General features: G+C 43.6%; 2 protein-coding genes across 13 annotated transcripts in view; one reads left to right on the plus strand and one right to left on the minus strand.

Moving 5' to 3' along the window:
• LOC129335809 (uncharacterized) overlaps positions 1–5,601 on the plus strand; it is a 48,274-nt gene extending 42,673 nt beyond the window's left edge. The window contains exons 19-20 of the mRNA XM_054988608.1: positions 3,076–3,158; positions 4,029–5,601. Coding sequence (XP_054844583.1) covers positions 3,076–3,158; positions 4,029–4,071 — 126 coding nt within the window. The 3' untranslated portion in view covers positions 4,072–5,601. The remainder of the gene's footprint in view (positions 1–3,075; positions 3,159–4,028) is intronic.
• Positions 5,602–5,603: 2 nt separating this feature from the next.
• Positions 5,604–17,630, minus strand: part of CALD1 (caldesmon 1) — a 231,441-nt gene continuing 219,414 nt past the window's right edge. For 8 of the 12 annotated variants that reach the window (XM_054988476.1, XM_054988477.1, XM_054988483.1 and 5 more), the window contains 7 exons: positions 15,434–15,477; positions 15,264–15,342; positions 13,776–13,913; positions 12,480–12,575; positions 9,754–9,834; positions 9,192–9,225; positions 5,604–8,088 (listed from right to left, as the gene is read on the minus strand). In XM_054988476.1, coding sequence (XP_054844451.1) covers positions 8,057–8,088; positions 9,192–9,225; positions 9,754–9,834; positions 12,480–12,575; positions 13,776–13,913; positions 15,264–15,342; positions 15,434–15,477 — 504 coding nt within the window. In that variant the 3' untranslated portion in view covers positions 5,604–8,056. The remainder of the gene's footprint in view (positions 8,089–9,191; positions 9,226–9,753; positions 9,835–12,479; positions 12,576–13,775; positions 13,914–15,263; positions 15,343–15,433; positions 15,478–17,630) is intronic. The other 4 variants (XM_054988486.1, XM_054988479.1, XM_054988487.1 and 1 more) reach the window with 2 other exon arrangements.

Consider the following 17,630-nt stretch of genomic DNA (forward strand, 5'->3'; position numbering starts at 1 on the left):
CCTTATTTGTTACTTCACAATCTGTTATTTCCATAAGTTGCTGTTGTTTTTGTTTAGTCATATTTTTACACAGTATCTTTGACTTTGTTTACAAAAAAACCTGCCAAATCTCCAAATTCTGTGATTTTTTCTATTACCCTTGGCATGTTTTCAATTGGATCTTCCACAATTAACATTATATCGTCTGCAAATGCTCTGACCTTATAGGAAAAGTCTTTTATCTTTATTCCACGGATTGCATTATCTTCTCGGATCTGTATCATCAAAATTTCCAAAACCATTATAAACAACAGTGGAGACAACGGGCAACCTTGTCTTGTACCTTTGCCTATAGTCAATTTCTTAGTCACCTCGTCCTTCACCACAATTGCTGCACTCTGGTCTCTGTAGATTTCTTTTACTGCTCTGATAAATCTTTCTCCCAACTGTAGCTGTTCCATAGTGGCGAACATAAAATCCCAGTTCAAATTGTCAAATGCTTTTTCAGCGTCCACAAAGAAGAACCCAACCTCCTTATCACAACGCCTATCATAATATTCAATAGCATTTATAACTGTCCTTAAATTGTCTCTGATTTGTCTATTCGGTAAAAAAACAGCTTGTTCTTCCCCAATAACTTCGGATAGCCATCCCTTTACTCTTTCAGCTAAGATCTTCGCAAAGATCTTATAGTCATTGTTAAGTAAGGAAATAGGTCTGTAATTTTTGACGTTAGTCAAGTCCTGTCCTTCTTTAGGGATCAATGATATATTAGCTTCACTCCAAGTATCTGGAATTCTTTGGTCTCTCATAACACCATTGATCACTTCTTTTAGGAATGACACCAGTTCATTGACCATTACCTTATAAAATTTAGCTGTGAGTCCATCAGGCCCTGGCGCCTTACCCAGATTTGTTGACTGTATTGCCTTCCTTATCTCTTCCTCTGTCACTTCACTATTCAATTTATTTCTCCAATCTTCCGAGATCACTGGGAGCCTCATTTTCCCCAGATATGTCGCTATTGAATCTTTATTCACCTCTTTTTTATTATACAATTTAGCGTAAAATTTGTAGAAGGCTCTACTAATGGCAGTCTGTTCCAGATATACTTTATTATCCTCACATATTTTATTTATTGTCTTCTTCTCCTTTCTCTTCTTCAATTGCCATGCCAAATATTTCCCAGGTTTATTTGCTCCTTCAAACGACTTTTGATTCATTCTCTTCAGATTCCATTCCAGTTCTTTATTATTCATTGCTGTCAACTGTTCTTGTAAAATTTTAATGTCTTGGTAAACTTTCTTCTTCCCTGGTCTTTTCTTTAGTAGTATTTCTTTGGCTTTTATTTTCTCTGTAATCTCCTGTCTCTTCTCCTCTTGTTTTTTCCTGACTCTTCCGTTTAAGTCCATTAGTATGCCTCTAATTACTGCCTTATAGGTATCCCATACCTTGTTGGTTGGTACTTCTCGATTCATGTTGTATTGTATGAAGAACTTAGTTTCCCTTCTCAACATCTCCAAGTTTTCTCCCTCTTGCAACAAGTCCTCATTTGTTCTCCATCCTTTCCTCTTAGTTCTTTTCCCAAACTTCCATATAATTGGATTGTGATCTGAGCCTACCATAGGCATTATTTCCACCTCTTTAGTCCATAACACTAAGTCCTTTGAGGCCCAGATCATGTCGATTCGTGATAAAGTAGAGTGTCTTGCGGAGAAAAATGTGAATTGTCTGCCCTTGGGATTCTGTATTCTCCATACATCTTCCAAAGTTTCCTGCTGCATTAATGCAAAAAAAGTTTTGGGTAGTAGTCCTCTTTTCTTTTGTGCAGTTGCTGATTTCTTGTCCTGCTCCAAATTTGTAACTCCATTGAAGTCTCCTGCAAGAATTATCTGGTCGTAAGAAAGTTCATCTAATTGCTTCCTCAAATCCTCGAAGAAGCTTTCTTTTGCTCCATTAGGTGCATAGATTCCAATCACCAGCACTTTCTTTAAATTCCATGTACATTCCACCGCTAAAAATCTGGCTTCTGGGTCCTTAAACACTAACTTTGGCTGCAGCTCCTCTCTAATATACAAGACCACTCCCCTTTTTTTCTTTTTTATGGCCGCTGCAAAATGAGTGCCCAATTTGCTCAGTTTTAGATATTTTACATCCTGTTTTCTAATATGAGTCTCTTGTAAACAAACAATGTCACATTTCTGTTTTAATAGCCAGTGAAAAGTACTTTTTCTCTTATTGGGTGAATTAAGTCCATTTACATTCCAAGATATAACCTTACATTCCATATTCATAGCCTAGTTGCTGGTAAGTCCTTTTCATTGTCCCTCATAAACTTTTCCATTTCAGATTCAGATCTGATGCGCTTTTTCACTCCTCCAAACTCAAATGCCAGTCCTTCCGGTAATTCCCATCTATACCTTATTTTCATGTCCTTCAAAATTTGGACTAAGGCTTTATATTTTTTCCGATCAAGCAACACCGATCTAGGTAACTCCTTCATAATAATCACCGTCTTGCCATCAACCTCCAATGGGTCTTGGAATTGCTTGCTCACAATCATTTCTTTCATATTTCTGGTTGTAAATTGCACAATCACGTCTCTTGGTAACTTCCTCTGGGTCGCAAGTCTTGAGTTTATACGATACACCACATCTAGGATAGCCACGATTTCTTCTTCTTCCTTCCCCAGGTATCCAGCTAACACTTCAGCAACTTGCTCTTGAGCTGTCTTTCCCTCCATCTCCGGCAAACCGCGAAACCTTAGCTGCTTTTCCATATACTTGCTCTCCGCAATAGCCATTCTGCCCCTCATCGTCCTCATATCTGTCTGTTGCATGTCTGATTCTCCATCGCCTTCTCCACCACATTAACTTTTTGCTGTGTTGAATGCACACTCATTTAGACAGAACTGAGCAGCACTGAGAGTCACTTGTTTCCAGCAGGGACCTGCAGAGGGGCAGCTGAGAAAAGCACTTTGGGCCACACCAGTGAACGGTGGTAGAATGTTGTGCTTACAAAGTCCTAAAAGTGGTGGCTTTTCTTCTGTCCTCCATTTCTGGTGGAAGCCGTCTCACTTGGTTCTTTTCCTTTCAGGTCTTTGACTTTGAATTGACAAAAGAGGAGATGGAGACCCTCCTTGGCATGAACAAGAACTGGCGGGACTGCACGATGTTCTAGTAAGTGTAGAATTTCATATTGTTTTCTTCTGCTACAACAGTTGTCTACCGGTTGGTGTTGGCTTCATCCCTGGCATGGTTGGCGCTAAACCGTCATGGACTTAATCAGTCCCTTGGATGGGATGGGAGCCTCCTGAAACGTTCTATCCAGATGTCACAAACAAAATGAATTTTATTTCATAACAAGAGAGAGCATGGTTGCCAGACTTGGCATGCACCTTCCCCATGCGCGCTGTGTTGAGATCAAAGAAATTCAGCCATCTCCCAGTTTGTTGTGATGTTCTAAGGTGGGCACGTTAACAAAATGAAGTTTCTTTCTTTCCCCAAACTTTGCCAGTTCCTGGGAAAGAATTCAGCCTCCACGGCCTGCATGAGAGGGAGAGGGAAGAGGGAGTGTGTGGGCCCATCTATAAGCCAGGTTTGCACCCATGTCAGATGAACTCCAATTTGCTTGTGACGCCTGAATGCAGAGGAAGCTTATCAATATGAACATTAAACAAACTGGGGGAAGACACCCCCTAAATCTGCCTTGTACTTGGCAAATGAATGTTTTCACTGGGGCTGGCCTGTTATTTGGGACCCAGCAAGCTGTACCCAGCCCACTGCCCCAGGGCTTGATAGCCTCTGCACAAGAACTGCCCTCCTCCCTCTCCGATGACTGATGCTTCTGCTTGTCTCTGCACTGAACCAATCCAGGAGCAGTGCAGACAGCAGTATGCGGGGCAAGTGGGGGGTCAGGGCTGCTCCCTCGCCTATGGGCCACCTGCACACTCAATTTGTGTGACATCTCCTCCCTCACTCAGCCTGCACTAGCAATGGACGCAGGATTTACCTTTTACTCAGACTCTTCTCTCTGTCCTGTTCCCGCAGCTGTGTCAATCACAAAGACTACCCCTTCCATGCCGATTATTAGGACTGCACTGGCCCCAGAAACTTCAGCTACGGGAAAGGCGGAGGAATTCTCTCACTGTACAGTTGGGTTAGCTGATCCTGTCTTGTGTATACGTGTGTTGTAGGGGCAGGGGGTGGAGTTCAAGCAGCTAAAACATGTTTGTGGACCAACAACCCGTCACTCAGCCCTGTCGCTTAGGATTGTTTTTGAAAACTTTTAATGTATAATTTAACTTAATAGGAATTAAATAACTTAGTATCATGGCTGTCCTCAGTAGATTCATCTGCGTATACTCCAGTGTGTAATAGCTGATGCCTGTAAAGGGCTGCCCAGGCACAGCCTCTCTCAGGACTGGTTTGAAGGAAATAAGAACTGTGCAAAGTCTGCAGCTCCTGGTCCCCTGGGATGGCACAGCTGAGCTGCACAAAGGGATTTAAGCGCCTTGGGCAGAAGGAGGAACAGAAATCAGGTTTGAGGAGTGTGATCCTAGTGGACAAAGAAGTGTGTCTCTAGGATTTGTAAGAACCGCCACCTCCTACATGGCTTTGTGTACTCCATGTCCCCAAAACAAGGGGCAGACAACGTATTTCGCGCAAATGAGGGGCAATGACGCCCCAAGAGACGTTGTTAATAAAAATAAGCTGTTTTATTAATTAAAAATTTGGGAGGGGGAGTGCTGTGGTTCATTTCACCAACTGTGGAATCCAAGGAGGCTCACAAACATGGCTGTGGCTCCCAGTGGTGGGAGATGCAGCTGGATACATGTACACAAAAGTATGATTTGGAGGAGAAAGGGTGAAGCACACCCCCTCCCCTTCCCCACTCAAAATTGCATCTCCGGAAGCTGCTTTTTGGCTATCTCTGCATACATCTGTGTGTAATGGGCAGTTTCACCCCAACGGTAGAGACATGCCAAAACTGCTGCAGAGAAGGGGGGGAAAGTCTGGAGGGCCAGAACCCCAAGCCATAGTCCCCACCACCACCATCGTTGACTCCAGGCATGGATCAGCCTACCTGCCTATTGCATTCTCCCACCCTTCCAAGGAAAGGGTATGGTTTGGAAAGGAGAGGGGGAGGAGGTAGGCCTGTATCTCTGTAGAACGCAGGTGGAGAACGTGTGTGACTTTTTGCACTGCATCAAAAACACCCTGATATGGGAGCTTTCCACCAGCAAGGAGTTTGTGACCCTGGGGGTGCCATTCCACCATGAAATCTCCCACCAGCTTTCTAAAGCATGGTTGTCCCTCGTGTATTTTTCTCAATGCGGGAAGAGTGGCACAGAGGGTTTTTAAGGTGCATGGAAAGGCAGTGTCCAGACACCAACAAGCCACATTCTCCAAGCTCCACTGCTATGAGGTCCCAACCCAGCTACGTCGGTTTTTGGATCCTATCTGCTACGCTCTTATGCTCTCCGCTGCAAGCACAGGAGTTGGCTGATGATGACCCCTCCCACCCAAGCAGGCAGCATTTCCAATGGATGGAGGCAGCCGTATGCGCAAGGCCCAACTGGATCGAGTCGTGTATTCTTCAAAAATAAGACACCAGCTCAACTATCCGATAGACATACTCCATTTATTGTGAAGTGCAGATTCAGCATATTGATTTATTGCAGTTACTCACAGGTAAAGAATCCAAAAGTGTCATTTAAAAAAAAAACCAAACAAGACAGCTCCAAAGTTACTTTTTGCATGACTTCAACTCCATTATGAAAGCTAAGGTGAATTTCATTGTGTCAACAGGAGGGTTTAGGGAAGCAGCACAACAGTCCTTGGAATAATGATTTCATCATTGTCCCTTTTTAAAAAACGGGGCAAGATAGATGCACCAGAAATGCATAACGAGAAAAAGTAACCTTTCTCAAGCTGTAACTGCATTTGAGGGTGGGCTATAAAATCAAAACTGAGTTGCCCGTTCTACCCTACCCCTGTTCTTTATGATGTAAATGCTGAACATTGTGACACGTGACTTCAAACCAACCTAACATTTTTCCTTAGCATTGTGGATACTATATACAAATCAAACAACGTGGCTGTAAATAAAAACTTGGGGTGGGGATTGGGAGCGGACCCCTTTCCCTCCTGCGCATAGGTGCAGCTGTGTTCAGAGGAGCATTTAAGTTTCAGTGGAGTCCTGGTTCCTTCCTCCCCCAACACAGCTCGCTCTCCATCCCATAGGTATTCTGGAGCGTACATCACTTGTGCACAGAGACCATGGGGCAGAGCAGGATGGATGGTCAGCCATATAGAGGGGAAACATAGTGGGCTTCCCCTTTAAAATACTGGCTGGTGCACTTATAGCACTCATGTTGCCAAAGGTCAACGGAGGAGGGAGAACGGATCCGTGCAGCCCAGCGCTGATCCCCTCCTGCACATGGGGCTGCTGGGAGGTGGTGGATGGATTGTGCCCATTTTTTGTGATTTTTTTTTCCTTTTTAAAGACAGACTATGAGATGCGGATAGCCTTGATAAAGAGAAATTTGTGCAGTAACGTAGACAAATGTGTCACCAGCATAATGTGTGCATATGTGTCTTGTGTGTGTGTTAATCATGGAAGTTTTATATAAATTAGCTACATTGTTTTTATACAAGTGACCTATGTTTGATGCTTAATACCCTTTTCTCCCTCTTTTAAAACTATAAATTTAATTAACCATCAACAGGCATCTGATATTTTTTTTAAAAAAATCTAAGTACTTCTCTTTCCAAAAGCCCAATGGCAGTTATGAAATCTTAATATAAAAAGTGTGTCTTTTTTATAAAAAAATGTTGTGATGTTGGCTAGTCATGTAAGTTTATAACTAAATATAGTATCTAGCAGGTATTAAAAGCCTTCTACAGTTAGTAGTGCCTTACAGCTAAAGCATGTAAAGCTATATTGTATATACTCTAAAATTGCAACTAACCAAAAAAAAGTAAAGTTTCAGTACCGCTGTCAACCGCAGTCATCCAAATTTAGGATATTAAGTTAAAACTAAATAGGACAACAAAATAAAAACTACAAAAATATGTTCCCAACTTGTTACTGATGAAGATTTGATAGGGACAATGCATAGAAAAGAATATCGTCAACTAAAAGTCTTTCTTCCCTGCCTCAATTTAAAGTGCAGAAAGAATGGATGGGTGTGGCCGTTTCAATGGAGCATCCTTCATACAGGTGGGTCTCACGTCAATGAATGGCACTGGTGCAGGATTTACACAATGCCGTGTGTCTTTTGTTACCTCCTCCTGGAGGTGTGAACGGCCCTTTCACTTCCACTGTGAACATATGAAGCTGGCACTTCACACCCAACTTGCATGAATTCTTTCCCCCTTAAAATAAGGAAGGAGGGGAGACAACACATGCCCTGGGTGCCCTTGCAGCAGAGCATCGTTATGGAGGTGCCCACTTCAGTTTGGATGGAAGAGGCATGCCCGGCTTTTCCTTTGCAGAAAGCAGAATGCCAGCCAGGGATATTGTATGACGTGGGCTGTGTTCCTGAACGTTACAGTTGGCTTGCATAATAAAATCCCATTAAGGGTTGTGCCAAACCATTCTCTGTTTGTTAAAAAGGTAGTTCCAAAGAGGTTTGTCTGTACCACTCTCATAAAAACCATTTATTGGCTGTATTGTGGGTTGTTTTTAGTTCGAGTGAGCCCAGACCTTAATACCCCAATTCATTGTAGTGGGATATGGATGGATAGGAGCTGTAAGTGGCGGACGGTGCTCCTTTTCAGCGGGTTGAACTTGGCTTGTTCGGACACAGAGCTAAACAGTAGAAGGGTCTATTTCACAGCATGGGTTTCTTTTAGGAATAAGGCTCTTATGTAAAGGCACTACTAGGATGAACATTTAAGGCGGAGTATTAAATACAGTGCTTAATATACATGGTTTTTAACTGGAATAATGCAAAAAAAAAACCCCAACAAAAAGGCCTTTTGGTAAACAACCATAAATATATATAAAAAGAAAGACAAATTTAGCACTTCCATTTTAAAACTGAGTTGGTCCAGCATCGTAAGTGGCTTCCTTAGGGTTCCTTTTCATATTGTCTCAAACCTGCTGAAAGAAAGAGAAGGTAAGAAGTTGCTTGGGATTGCATTAAATGCCAGCTCTCTGGCTTACAGGCACAATTCAAGTCTGGACTGTGGAATCAGCAATTAGTGTGGGTTTCCAGGTGAGGTGTCCCAGAGTTTACTGCCAAGGCCTCTTTGCTAGCCATTGCAGATCACCAAGGGCTTTTCAGGGAATCCTGAACTCCACCCATCTCTAAATATCCCAAGTAAAAGCCCTCAGATTATTTACCTGCTTTTTAATTATCAAAAAGCAACGCACTGGGCTGGTGCCTCCAGCATAAGTTATAAAAATTTCAAAGGTTTTTTTTTTAAAAGCCCTTGCCCAACAAACCACAACTGAGGGATGCCAGAAAAAAAAGCCAGAGGCAGTGGGGTGTTTAGGATTGGCAGGAACCCACCGAAACTATCAAGAGTTAGGGAGGAACTACTGAGGCACAGGAGAGAACGGACAGCAACGGGAATCTCTAGGTAGAGAGTAGGGGGCAGAGTTAGTGAGGGTGAACAGGGAGCACCTGCAAGAATAGAAGCCACTCGGTGTGCTTAAGGCTATGAAGGTTTTATTCTGAGCTATCAGCATTACTGCCTTAAGACCCTGCGCAGAACGTTCAGGAGATGTCATGAATCTTTGCACTTAGGAAGAGGTTTTATCTTTTCAGCAGTTTTATGCTCTGCTTCTGGTCTGAGGGTAGATAGGTTCATGCTGTTTTTATATCCTTGGGCTTTTTTGTTTTTTTATTGATTTTTAAAAAATTTAATGGTAAGTCACCTCGAGCAAGACCTCAGTAGAGGTGGCATAAAAACCTCCTAAATTAATAAATGTCAATTTCTCTAAAGCACTAGCTTTAGTAGGAAAGAAAAAGTTGTGCTGTTAGGCCTGAGTTTTTAAAAATTGTGGCTCTGCATTTCCATCCATGAGAAGGGATCTTGTGGGGGAGGGGCTCCTGGTTTAACACAAAAACCTGCTTTGATTCTAAAGCTGTACTGCCGTAAACATTCCCTTGCTCATAGCAACGTCAGTGGCTGAAATTAGGGGGTCCTGCAGGACTCAGGCTACCTGACCATGAAGACCAAAATGCCCCTTTCACTTACCATTGGTCTCTGACTTTTTCCCTGCTGCTGATACCTGTATATTAAGAAAGTTGCACAAGTTGAAAGATCAGCTATATACGTCTGCAACACTATTTAACCCCAAGAGAGTGGCATGGAATCATGGCATGGAATCATGTGTTAGAATAGTAACAACAACAACATTCGATTTATATATTGCCCTTCAGGACAACTTAGCACCCACTCAGAGCAGTTTACAAAGTATGTCATCATTATCCCCGCAACGATCACCCTGTAAGGAGGGTGGGGCTGAGAGAGCTCTGGCAGAGCTGTGACTGATCCAAGGACACCCAACTGGCTTCAAGTGGAGGAGTGGGGAATCAAGCCTGGTTCTCCAGATTAGAGTCTCACCGCTCTTAACTGATACACCAAACTGGCTCTGAATGACCCCGTGGGAGCAACTTTCTAGGGATTCAGGCAGGAGTCTCTTAGGAAGAGATGCTAGGGACTGACCCTGAGACCGTCTCCATACAAGGCACGTGCCCCTTGCAGAGCTCCATCACTGAGCTGCTCTTTCCTCCCAACGCTAAACGCAGAAAGGTACCTTTGTGGGAGACGAGGCCTTTTCCACAGACTGCTTCTCCCAGAGGTTGCGTTTGCCAGATACATCTCCAGGTTTTAAGTCCTATTCCAAGTTGTAAAACAAACCAAGGAATTGGGGGGAGGGGGGAGAAGAAAAGCAATTCAGCAAAGACCGTTATAATTTAGCTATGCCACTTGGTATACAGCAATGTGACACTTCAATACAGTCCCCTTTTAGCCAACCAGACTTTAATGAACATGGAAACCTGGATCTGATTGGGAGTGTAGGGTCAAAGTTTTTTGTAGCTCAGCAAGTTAGCTTGTAAAGAGATTTACCTGACTAGTTTAACAGAAAACAGCCGATCCAAGAGAAGAACAGAACAGCAGGTATCTTTACAGTATTCCAGTTGTGGAGATCATCGTGAAAGAGAGGAGAGAGAAAGGAAGCAAATGACTGAGAAAGAAAGAAAAGGAATTGAGGGAGAAGACAGGTTAGAATCAAGTCACTTGGCTGAGCTACTCTCCAGGCTGGTTACTCCCAATGGGCAACTAGAGGGCAGGAAAACACATTTTTCAGGCGACCACTTCAACACACCTAGACGACAATTTTTGAATGCAGATGGCTAAGAGCATACGAACAGCTTTGCTCTATCAGACCAAAGGTCTGTCTAGCTACTCTTGTCTCCAGCAGTGGCTAGCCAGGTCTGCTTCTTGTAGATGAGCTTACATTGTAGATACAAGCAGCACGGCTTTTAATACATTAAACATACAATGCTGATTTACTGACATGCTAATTATGTTGGGATTTTACAAGTGTCTCTTCTGTCATGAAAGAGTTAATCTGTTTGTGTTTTGTTAGGCACAGCTAGTTTAGCATGAGGCCAGTTAGATGTCGAGTTGGTCTTCCCGCCAGGGCAAAGGGGAGTTGCATGCTTAATGAACAGATCTAGGGTTGGCCAGGTTTATTGGGGGGGGGCAATTAACATTATTTCCTTTACTCGGGACGCCATTGCTCTCCAGTTAGTTAGACTGTTATCTCCAGGATGTAAGGATGTAGGAACTAAGCTCTTTATTTTATCACCAATGTAACCTTTATTATTTTACCCTATATGTAGTAAACATTATTTTAGAAGCTGAACACACACGGGTCTGTGATTCTCTATCTGCTGTGCAATGCTCTTCTCTGCTAAAACTAAATTCTAACCTAACAAAATAACATCCAGAAAACATGCACATGTCCTTAACTGTTGTAATAACCATTTATAAAACCTATACTCCATGAATTAGCATGGCCACTAGGTCCCGACACCACCACCCCTTTCCAGCTGAATATAGGACCGTCAATCTTGGACAACCAGAACTTGACATTTTGGCATGCCCCATAAACTTCAAGTAGTCAGTTAGGCCACAGTATGCAGAAACGTGGTTTGGTACTTCTTCCTCCCTGGGCTCTAAGTGAGAAATGCTCCCAACAAAACAATCATTTGTATAAAGCATTAAAAGATAACACAAAGATTAGAAACTGACAGAACAGCTTCATTGTAATGCATTTTTGAAGTGTTTCATATCTATCTGCTTTGAGTCTCGGTGAGAAAGGCAGACTATAAATGACATAAATAGAATATTTTCTGTAGGATTAAAGTTCCCTTTGATTTGAAAAATCTCTGAAAGGTTTTCAGCAAGACTGCTTGAATCTGCAGTTCTGTAATTGTGCCATGCAACTATAAGGAACTGGTACAAAACTCAGCATCTTGAAAATCTTAACTTAAAAAAAATCAGGTTTCTAGTCCATATGGCTTTGGGAACTTGGAAGTATGTGGTTAAAACTTGGAAAAATCTCAGAAACTTTTTATTTCTTACGACTAGTAAAGTAAATTACGTCAAATATGTATGTGCAAACTTGTTCATCCATTTCAGAATTTCACCTTTCTTGGCACAAAATTCAGGCTGCCTTTACGCAGAATTTTGCTTTTTCTTAAATAGCATATACACAGCCAAATTAGTCCCACAAGAAGATTACAAGCCTTCAGACAACATGTTCTTCCTCAGACATAAGTGAATTCAGAGCCACCTTTCCAGACAATAAATCTTGTTGCTACTTGGCAAACTTTGATGCTCAGTGGAATGCAGGAAGTCAGAGAGAAAACATTAATTTTATTTTGGGTTAAGCCTGAATCCTGAACTTCATCTGAGGATTCTCATCCTGCTGACGGCACAGCAGCAAACTGGAAAACTTTGAACAAGTTCAAAACTGCGTAACCAGAAAAGCCATTTTTATGAATCACCCTGCACCAGGGGCCGGCATCCTTCGTCGCCAATGTTCCATTTCATTAATTTTGTTTATATAGGCTGCCTCCCTTGCTGAGATTGAAGGTGGACTGCACAGAGGACCACCATACCCCAGAACCCTTTGCCGCTGCTAGCAGCTGTTGTCATGCGCTCACCCACCAGCTGAAGCCTCATTCCCACAGTCACCCAGAGGGAGTGAGCAGGCAGTGCCAGTGGAGATAGTCAGAAGGGAGGAAGCACAAGAGGAGCTGGTCCCATTGCAGGAAGCAGCAGTGATGGAGGCGCACCAAAGGTGGGCCCACTGGGTCTCACCCAAGCCTTTGGAATGGTATCCATTCTCTTCCTCTTCCCTTATGTGCAGTGCTATTTGTATGCTACTCTTTTAATCTTTCTATTCCCAAAAGGGCCACTCGATGTCCAAAAAATAAAAACTGTCGAACACTAAAAGTAAATACTTACTGAAGGTTTCGGAGCAGGTGATTTGTTGTTTTCTGGGGTCTTAGTTAACCACTCGTTGATACGACTGGAGACTCCGACCTTTAGCCCAGCAGTTTCCTGTGGAATGGGTTGGAGGTGTCTTAGCAGTATGACTATTAAAAGCATTGCTAATGGACCGGAACCATCCAGCTTCAGGTTCCAGTAGTCCATGTTAATACCCTCCCCATTATGGGAGTTTTTTCTTGAGTTTCTTTGTTGTTTTTAAATCTTTACTTATACGGCAACATCACCGTACACAGTATTTTAAAGATTAGCAAGTGTGTGCATGGGGCAGAGACAAATCTTTGCCTCCTGGAGCTTAAAAACTAAGTTGCGAGGGGAGAGAAAGGAAAGGATAACACCATGAGAGACAGGAAAAGTGAATACAAGCAAATGCAGTTATATCTGTTCCTTCTTAAAAAAACATAAACCGCTTTTCCATAAAGCCACACAAAGGACCATACATTAAAAAAAGAAAAAGAAACTCCTTGCTATAAGGAAAAACAAACAGCAAGGTCTTTAAAAATCAAATCAACAAGAGACCAAACCCTGCCCAATAGAGGGTGAGAGGGAGAAAGCCAACAGGCAGAAGAGACAGAGATAAAAAGGAACGAAGGCGTGCACATGTATCTGAGGGGACTTAGTCTTTGTTTTGATGGGGATGGAGACGAAGGGGTGACTCCAACAGCTCCCCCAAAGTGGCAGGCTTTGAGCTCTGCACCCTCAAAGCAGCAGATCCAAAGTTCTAGTCTGAAAGGCAGCATTAAGGGGTTCTCCCACTTTCACCAGCATGCAGAACCCAACTCTTTCGGCCACATTTCAAGTTCCCCCACCCCACCCCAAAAAGTGCAGCTCAGTTTTCCACCAGCATTTCTACCAACTACTGTTTTGAATAAGGGTAAGATGTCATCTCTGGTGGATACTAGACCAAATCAAGCCTGAATTCTCCCTAGAAGCTAAAATGACAAAATTAAGGCTATTGTACTTTGGTCGCATCATGAGAAGACAAGATTCTCTGGAAAAGTCAATCATGCTCGGAAAAGTGGAAGGCAGTAGGAAAAGAGGAAGACCTAAAACAAGATGGCTTGACTGAATAAAACAGGTGACGTCCTTCAGTTCGCAAGATCTGAGCAAGTTTGTTAGTGATAGGATGTTTGGGAGGTGTTTCATTCATAGGGCTGCCGCCGTAGGTTGGAGGCGACTTGATGGCACATAACACACACAAGATGTCATAACATGCAACTCCCAGAGTGCCAGATCAGAAGGGAGAATACGTACCTTATTGGGCGTCCCTGTGCCAGAGGGCGAGGAGAACACATTGCCTCTCTCCCACATGCTCTTAATGTTACGAACTCCCTCAGCAGGAACCGGGAGGTCGGAGGGTGCTGGCTTGGCGGGCCTGGCTGCCTTTGTGCCCTGGAAGAAATAGCTGGGCAGTCACACTGCAGGTGTATAGAGAGCAGTATTACAGCCTGCGAAATGTCATGGGAGGGAGGGGAAGCAAGGCCTTCCCACCCATATGTTCTACCTTCCCTCTCCCTTCACCCTTTCCCTACTCCCTATGCCCTCTCAGAGTCACTCTACACGAGATGCCTCGGTGCATGTTTGTTCAGTGTAGGGAAATGCAATGTTAGCTGGGAAGCATAGTTTAAAAAGAGAGCCGGTGGAGATCACTCTTCAGAGGGCTTGTCAATTTCATCTTCGCCTCCCCAAAGGCTCTGTCAATTTCACCTCTCCAGTCTAAAACTGTGGGATTGTAACCAGAGGGCAGCAAGGAATGGAAATGGGCTGCAGCTGCCTTCTTGAGCCAAGCTTGGACCCGGAGAGGTTATAATAGGCTGGTTTTCCTTCTGGCACTTCACAACCCCTTCACACAGCTCCAGCGTATAGCAAAGCCTTTGCCCTGCTGCCGGCTCTGTCTTTTTAAACTACCCTTCCCAGCTACCGCTGCATCTGCCGACACATGTTCTTCACATGTCATATGTCTTGTATGGAGAGACTCTCAGACGTCTCCCTGCTGCAGATCCTTGTCTTCCCTGCTCATGCAGGGAAGACTGACAGCTCTAGACCTGAACCTTGCCAGCCAACACAAGCATTAGCTTCAGAAAGAAGGGTGAGGAAGGAGGCGCGACATTGCCACCACCAACCCACAGCAACCAACTCAGCTTCAAGCACCAAATCCACACCACGTTTTCTAATGTGTTAACGGAGGACAAGACTGGTGAACCGCTTTGGGGGATGAACTCCACAGAAAAGGCACAACCAGTGAAATGGCTCCTGGTTTTTGTAGCAATCAGCCTCCATTAAAAAAGTCTGAAGTACAAGGGAATAGATACAGCAGGAAGAAACCTTAAAGATAACCTGGTTTCAAGCCATTTATGGCTTTAAAGGTCGAGTCCAGCATGTTGAATGGTAGAATTGGCCCTGGAGTTTTGTGCATGCAGATCCTCCACACTTCTACTCCCTCGCCGCTCCCTGACTGAAACCTCAAGCTCTAAGAGCTGGATACAAATCTAAACGAATATCAAACCTACTCACTTGCGGTTTTCTTGAAAAGTGCATATGCTATCAGTGTGTGGATTTGTTTTATTAAACTGTGTTTGTAAAAATGTTCAGATATACTCTCATATCATTGTTATTTAGATGCAAACACATTCAATTAACAAATGTATGCACACGAATTGCTTGAGCCTGGGCCCCCAAGAACCGTTCATGGGTCCTTCCTTGGCCGAAATCAGAAAAGTTCGGAAGCTGCCGTCCACTCACCTCAATTGCACTAGTGTATTGTTCAAGCCTGCTGTCAATCTTAGAGACAATGGCTGCTGCTTGAGCAGGTTTCATACTGCTGTGTGAAAACACAATGACACAAGACTGGTTAGAGCCTCAACACCCAACCCAGGATTCTTACAATGCTTCATAGGGCAAGACCTTTTTACCTCTTTTGGGCAGATTTGTTCAAGAATTCTGCACGTTCTTCTATCTAGGAAAATGATAAGAGAGAGAGAAGTAAGAAAAAAAAAATGTTCCGATTGCCGAGGCAGGACGGCCCTGAATTGGTTTGTAAAAATGCAAGAAAGAGAAATGGAACAAAACACACAACACCAAAACAAAGAGAGAAAGAGATTACATTTCACTGCAACAAATTCACTTAAGGCAAGACTCGCTAGGGATGCTGCAATTCTGTGACAACGGAGTTTTTAGCAAAAATTCTTTGGTGCTGGAATGAAATTGAAGAGGGTAGCTGTGGTCATCCATTGTAGCAAAAAGAGCTAAGAGTCTTGTATCTGAGGAAGGGATCTCTGGCTCTCAAAAGCTCATACCCAGGAAATCTAGTTGGTCTTTAAGGTGCTACTGGACCCAGATCTTGTTCTTCTAATAGCCTTGTGACATTCTTGGTGGCAGAAACGCTCACGGTCCACAGGTTGCTGTGCTGGATGCTGGACTTATAATGTGATTATTCAAAGATCACATTTAGAGGACACATCATTCTCTTCAAAGGTATGTGTGAAATTCCTGGACACAGTGACTGGTTGTCATGACTCCGGAGCCAGCTAAAAAACTTCTAAGTCAATTTCAGCAGTCAAGGAAGGCGTGCCGATACAGCAGCTGCCCTTCTTTCTGAGGAAGGGCCAGAACCGCAACATGACTGCTTGATATTCTTCATATAAATTACAAATAAAAACATGTTTTCGGGATCACGGGAGCTTGCCTCCAAAATACAGCTCAGTATTACAAGCTGCCTAAATTCATGTACCAGACAAGTTATTTCCTATTACTGGTGATAGCAACAATTCTGTGCTTTCATTGGTCCTCGAAGGAGGGCAAGAAGGGATTCAATCAAAGAGCTATTCCTTGGAACTCCTCTCTGATGATGATGCCGCCTCTCTGTGAGATGAACTATGCTTTAAAATGTTTATGTGTTCTGTCAAGGTTCCCTGATCGGACTTTGAAGGACTCATATGTCATGCTATTCGAAATTGAGTTTGGTGTAATGGTTAAGAGCAGCAGGACTCTAATCTGGAGAGCCGGGTTTGATTCCCCACTCCTCCGCTCGAAGCCAGCTGGGTGACCTTGGGTCAGTCACAGCTCTCTCAGAGCTCTCTCAGCCTCACCCACCTCACAGAGTGATTGTCGTGAGGGTAATAATAACACACTTTGAAAACCGCTCTGAGAGTGGCATTAAGTTATCCTGAAGGGAAGTATATAAATCGACTGTTGTTATTATTATTAGAAATAAGTTCAGTCTCCCCACACAAGACACCATTTCCCCAGTCCAAAACAGCTCTAGGGGGCACTATTTTCCCCACTGGAAGGCCGCACGTGTACTGATGGGCCACAGATACAGCCATCGAACGAGGCAAATAGCACTCCCCAGGGTAGTTTCGGGTCAGGAAAATGGCATGGGGTGGGGGAGGCTGGAGCCTCTTTTCCCCCCGTATCATGGCCCTGATCCAGACTGGGGCTCTGAACACTCAAAAATATGACTTGTGACTGACTGCTCCAATGTCAGGTCAGGGGATTCCAATACATCACATAAAAAATCACAGTGTAATTTTGCCTGGAAAGTAACGAGTTCAGGAACTTGGGTAACTATAACCCCTTCACATTTGGGCCAAGGTGACCCACAGTTCAAATGAGAAACCTTTTATTTCCATTCAACCTACCCTTTTCTCATTTCAGTTTGTTTTCACCATCAACGTAGCTATCAAAACAATGTTTTTTTATAGTAGATATTTTCAGATGAGTAGCCTTGTTGGTCGGCAGTAGAAATTCTACAATTAAAAGGCAAGATTAGAGTCAAGAGTCACTTTGAAGATTTCCAGGATAGAAGCTTTCAAGAGTCAAGTTCCCTTCATATTTGACGAGGGAGCTTGACTCTCTAAAACGTATATCCTGGAAATCTTGTCGGACTTTAAGGTGCCACTGGACTCAAATCCTGCTGTTCTACTGCTGACCAACACAGCTACCCAGGGCTTTTTTTCTGGGAAAAGAGGTGGTGGAACTCAGTGGGTTGCCCTTGGAGAAAACGGTCACATGGCTGGTGGCCCCGCCCCCTGATCTCTAGACAGAGGGGAGTTTAGATTGCCTTCCACACTGCTTGGCGGCGCGGAGGGCCATCTCAACTCCCCTCTG

This window comes from Eublepharis macularius, chromosome 9, assembly GCF_028583425.1.
Source record: "Eublepharis macularius isolate TG4126 chromosome 9, MPM_Emac_v1.0, whole genome shotgun sequence".
Classification (NCBI taxonomy): domain Eukaryota; kingdom Metazoa; phylum Chordata; class Lepidosauria; order Squamata; family Eublepharidae; genus Eublepharis; species Eublepharis macularius.